Source organism: Elephantulus edwardii, unplaced genomic scaffold, assembly GCF_000299155.1.
Source record: "Elephantulus edwardii isolate Elephantulus edwardi_28Jun2011 unplaced genomic scaffold, EleEdw1.0 scaffold00031, whole genome shotgun sequence".
Taxonomy (NCBI): domain Eukaryota; kingdom Metazoa; phylum Chordata; class Mammalia; order Macroscelidea; family Macroscelididae; genus Elephantulus; species Elephantulus edwardii.
Genome location: NW_006399781.1, coordinates 2973461 through 2979272, shown reverse-complemented (window position 1 = coordinate 2979272; position 5812 = coordinate 2973461). Strand labels below are relative to the sequence as shown.

General features: G+C 38.4%; 1 protein-coding gene across 1 annotated transcript; it reads left to right on the top strand.

The window, feature by feature from the left end:
* Positions 1–308: 308 nt before the first annotated feature.
* Positions 309–4770, top strand: LOC102847407 (mitochondrial import inner membrane translocase subunit TIM14-like). Its single transcript, XM_006884046.1, has 6 exons — positions 309–370; positions 1187–1238; positions 1330–1403; positions 2681–2760; positions 3382–3452; positions 4700–4770. Exons 1-6 carry the CDS (start codon positions 344–346, stop codon positions 4768–4770), a joined length of 375 nt encoding a protein of 124 aa, XP_006884108.1. The 5' UTR covers positions 309–343.
* The last annotated feature ends 1042 nt before the right edge of the window (positions 4771–5812 follow it).

The following is a 5812-nucleotide window of genomic DNA, read 5'->3' as shown; positions in this document are numbered from 1 at the left end:
TTCACCAGCGAAAACTTCGAAAAGGACGAGGTCAAGATGGGGAAGACGGACTCAAGGGCAAAGGACAGAGAACTCTCTTCGTTGAGCCCAATAGGAAAACGATCCGCCCACTAGACGACCAATCGAAATCATGCTCTCTGCCCGCCCTCTACTTGAGCGACCTTTCCCAACTTCGCATGCCTGTTTTACGACAGTTATTCGGCTAGCTTTACGGCCCGCGCGGCTGTTTGCTGGTGTCTGGTACGGGGTGGGGGGGATTTGCAGCTGTCGATGGTGTGTGGCTTTCCGAGGTGTCTGGAGAGTGGCCACGGCCGCTGGTTGGCATGAGCCGCGGTCCCCGTGGATGCAGGACAGCCGAGCTGGAACCATGGTGAGTGCGGCCTTCCAGCCTCCTGGGCGACCTCGGCTCGGCTTCACAGAGAAGAATCTGAGCCTGGGTTTCCTAGTCCACCCCGGAGCGAGGGCATCGGAGCTTCGTGAGGCCCTTGATTCTTATTCACCCAACTCTTTGTGTTCTTACCTGCCTTTGGGCGAGAACCCTGACCATTGTCGTCCCAAGGACTAAACGTGCGAAGGCGTTGCTCCTCTTGCACTTGGTTAAGGTCCGCCGCTGCCAGGGACTTGGAGATGAGTGGAAATGCAGCACTTGTCCTTCACCCAAAAGCCCGGGAGATCCTTGCTATGCTTCTCTGTCCATTACTGGTTCCCGTTGACGTAATTTCTTTTCTCTCTGATTCCGGAACATGTTTGGGCCTTGTCCCTGTTACAAAGCTTCGTGATTCGAGAAGCGCTCAGAAAAACTACTTGGTTAAGTTCCCGTTAATAGATGAAAATGCTCCATCAGAAGCCGAAAAGACCCAACTGTAACCAATCAGTTAATCTTTCAGCACAAACCTTATTCCCACTGCTCTGGACTCAACTTTTTCTGACTTCGTTTACCCAGGGATGGAAGAGTTACATAGAGGGAAAGTCATTCCTTTCACTGTTTTAAAAGTAGCTAAATTGATTTGCTCAGTATTTCCGTAGTGAAATTGCCAGTGAACATTAAAGGATCATTGGGCAGAAGATTTTCAGAAGTTTCTTACTGCCATTGGAGTGAAACCTGCAGTGACCTGCAGTTGGGGGGATGTTAGGAAAGGGTAGTAAGTAAAGAAAATATATTTACTCTTCTTCCCTTTATTATCAGGCCAGTACAATGGTAGCAGTTGGACTGACCATTGCTGCTGCAGGATTTGCAGGTTTGTTAATGGTTTGGAAGTGGAAATGAATGAAGTAGAGGAGACGGGGGATGGGGATTTCTGTTATTTATTATTTTGCTTTTGTTTTTAGGACGTTATGTTTTGCAAGCCATGAAGCATGTGGAACCTCAAGTAAAACAAGTTTTGCAAAGTCTACCAAAATCTGTAAGATTCAGTAAAGTTTCTTGCTAACTTTTTGTCGAGGGTAAATTTCCAAGCTGTTTCTTTCCCTTGAGCCTTTTTTCTCTCAAATCAATAATTTTGAAGTTGTGGGCTTTCTAACACCACTACCCTCAAAAAAGTCCAGTTACATGACAGCTAATTATTCTGTTATCAAGTGTTAATTACCACTGTTGCTCACATAGTAACTCTGGCATTATTGCTCTTACATTCTGATCCTTCCCTCTTTGATCTGCATTACAAGCACTGGACTGTAGTACCTAAAATGATCTGTTCTTGTTGTATGACTTAATACTCCCTAACTTGATATTGGGTATGACTGAATGTGATGGTAATACCATTGTAATGATTGTAGTACCTTTGTGATCACAAGCAGGATGAATGTGACTGTGAAAGCCTGTTCTATATAGCATATATGTTAAGTATGACAGAACGGGATGATGGTAGGCTAGAGCAGATTTCTGGCAGAACAAGATCAGAGGAACTCATTACCTAATAACCTGTGTTAGTTGTTTTGAGTCATATACTAATTCCCCCAGGAGACTTATTTTTAAAAATAGTCCCATATATCAAATTTTTATTTACACCTTGGCTTGTAATTCCCAAAAGAACTAGCTTTGAATCATTGTTCCATTGTCTTACATTTTCAAAACAATTTCATTCAAAAACTTTTGGTTTTGTTGGAACCAGCTTACAGCTAGCTGACCCGACCCTCCAATGGGTTTTTGGAAACTATAAATCACTTGGAAAGAGATTGCCTGTCTTGTGTGGGGCCACTGTTGCATTTGAACTACCTCCCAGAGAAGCTTTGCTTTTGTGTTAGCAGCACAACTCCTTTGGGATTGCTGCGCAAGAGCCTAGTTTGGTTGTATTTTAAAATAATCGCCTCTGTACCACATACCTTGGGTATGCTGTCAAGAGGGGTCAGTCCTTGGAAAAGGACATCATTCTGGGAAAGGTGGAGGGTGGATCAAAAAAAGAGGAGGACCCCAGCAAGATAGATTATTGCAGTGACTATATCAGTGGACTCAAGCATGTCAGAGATGGTGATTATGATGCAGGACAGGGCAAGGTTAAGATCTATTCTTAGGGTCGCTGTGCTTCACAGTTGACTTGATGGCACCCAACACCAACCCTTGTAACGCTACAGTAGCATCGAAATTATAAAGTTCTCAGAAATTGCATGTATTTTTTTTTCCTATTCTGTAAACATTTCCAAACATTTTCTTAGCAGTTTTTCAGTTTACTTTTCTTCTTTTCAGGCCTTCAGTGGTGGTTATTACAGAGGTGGATTTGAACCCAAAATGACAAAACGGGAAGCAGCATTAATACTAGGTGTAAGGTATAATAATGCCAGGTATTTTCTATAGCTCCAGAAATAATGAATGAGGAAATGTGAGAAAGACCACTTTAATTCAAACACATTGTCGTTGAGTCATAACCAACCCTGCTGAGCCTCCTCTGGGTTCTCTGAGCCTAGAAATTGCCCATCGTTTTATTCAGGGAGACGTTGGTAATCGCCAGCAAAACATCACCTTTTCCCTATGGGTTAGGCCACATAAAAGTGATTAACTGGGGGGGGGGCGGTGCAAGAAAATTAACGCTAATTAGTTCCAGTCTCTGTCGTCTGCCCTACTTGGTCTTTCCTTCCTTGTTTATTTTAAATATATAGATAATTATTAAAAAGTCAAAAGAGAAGGCATACCTAATTCATAGCATTTACTTACTGCTAGACATCAACAGGTAAATCAGTGCTTAATATTCGCTATAAATGATGAATACAGAGTCCTACAGTTAAGTAAATTTTTAATACTTTTAAATACTTTACCTTTCTAAAGAATAGTCACTTTTGATTTAGAATTTCATCTTCTTGTATGATAGGACAGATGTGCCTGAATAGTGTTTTTAAGTGATTTCAAAATAGGCTGAATTAAACATCTTTTTTTTTTTTTTTCATAATTAGCCCTACCGCCAATAAAGGAAAAATAAGAGATGCTCATAGACGAATTATGCTCTTAAATCACCCAGACAAGGGTAAGTAGGTATCAAATTTGTTGTATGTTGTTGGAATGAGTAATTGTTAATAATGGAATACATTTTACTTAGTTCTTGGTGGTCATTAAAAGGGCATTCCAAAGACCCATCTCTGTATGTGAATATTGTCTCTAAAGCATTTGGTTATGGTGTCTGAAAGAATAGTTACTAAGTAAATGTATTGAGAATAAGCATGCATTCTCCTTTGTTTGATTAACTGCCTCTGAAAACCCACTGGAGGGTGAGTTGAGTTGGTTCCAGCTCAATGTTACCCAAGAATAACTACTACAACAATGACTGTAACACTGCACTCCAGCTCAAGTGTATCATAGAGTGTAAGGATGGAATTGAGTTCAGGTTCAGATCTGTTGTGCATACAGTCACTAGTCATCCTCAACTTGATGGCACCAAAGAACTAATTTTGATGTACTGATGAGCATGAAAAAGGTTTTAAGATCTGTGTTTCTGGTTAAGATGTGATTCACGGTATCCACAGTTGACTTACAATCATAATGGAACATTCGTTAATGAAATTAAGAGATATAATATTTCTCCCCTATATAATTCAACTCCTTTACTAAAGACTAGAGACCTAAGTGTGTCATTTATTCGTTTCTGGTAACACTTAGAAACAGCTTTACCTCTTTCCTCCTAGAAGAGAGGACTTTTATTAAGAGGGCTTGACATTTTAAACAGGCTTATAATTTTTTGAAATCTGATTTCCCAGTCTTTTATACAAACTCTAATTTGTTACCTATAGGGTTTCTGATTCAGTAAGTAATGGAAGAACCCATAAACATTTCTATGTCTACTTAGCTTCCCTGTTGGACACTTGCTGAGCTCTGTAAAAATCATTGCTATAATAGGACAGCAGATTAATAGGTTATCATTTAAAAATGACTTAGAACCAGAAAGCTGAAGGGCAAAAAAATTATTTAAAGCAAACCAGAGACTTTTTAACAATGAGCTCAGGTGCCTCTTATTTTAAAATAACATAGTACAATAAATTAATGTTTATTTGTGATTTAGAATCACCATGAACAGGTGGATTTATGCTATTTTAAAGGTACATACCATGCTCCTCAAATTACATTTTCATCAGTTTTTCATAAATCCTCATCCTCATGTGAATGACCTCATTTCACTCTCTCAGACAAACCTAGGGATACTTAAAATGTAGCATTTCACAAAGCAGAAGTTGAAAATCCCTATTGTAACTCTTCTTCCTTTTTCCTTTCTTTCTATAGGAGGATCTCCTTATATAGCAGCCAAAATCAATGAAGCTAAAGATTTACTAGAAGGTCAAGCTAAAAAATAAAGTAAATGTTGATTAACTTTGAAGTACATATGGACTTATGTATACGAGTTTTATAATAAAATGCCTCAAAGCTTTTTAAAAATGATTTAGCACTAGCTAAATCATAGCCTCACTATAATTGAGAATTTAAAATCAGATACTAGTTTTACTTTGAGATTGTTATTTATAGGTAAATGTATACCATATGAATATAGACATAGTGCCCAATTAGCAAGTACTTTGGTATCTCTGTGTATTAGGCACTCTTTCAGGTAAAGCAATCATCATTAAGTCCTATTTCTTCAGAAACCCTCACTCTACTGGGAGACTTACAGATTAGTTAACACACAGTGTGATAAATTTAATGACAGAATTAGCACAGACCATTACAATAGGGACTCAACTCATTGGACAGAAAAGCTATTGAAGGAAAGTCCAAAGAAGTACATTGGGAAAAACTATGTGTAATCTTGTTGAGTCTTAACTGACCTAAGAAATTGATCAAAATGTGTATATAGAGTCACTGAGAGAACTCAGATATTATACTTAAAAAACTTTAATAGTATGCCCAAAAAAGAACTTTTCATCAAGTATATGCATTGTATTCAGCTAGCCCCTTAAATATTCTGACCATTTATATATTCCTTCAGATATAATAATATTCTGCAAATATCATTAACTTAATCTCACCTATCCATTGTTTCTTACATTTTATATCTACAATAGTGGTTTATTTCCTGCTTTGAATGTTTGATGTACATCTGATAGTAATAGCAAGTATGAGGCAGTGTAAAGGATATATACGAACTTACTGAGCTGTGATTGATTCTCAGTGGTCTGGCAATTACAGGATGATGTCGTCCTGTTGTGATCTGATGTTACCTTTTTTTTTTTTGAACCTTCCTTTTTTTACATAACATGGATTTTCTGATTAACTACACAGGATTCTTGTCACTAACTGGGGAGTGGGTATATTAACAAAACTGGAAAATGAAATGCTTAGTATAACAATAGTGCAGACTCTTAAAAGGGAAATAACATGCTATGTCAAGGAGTTTAGCTA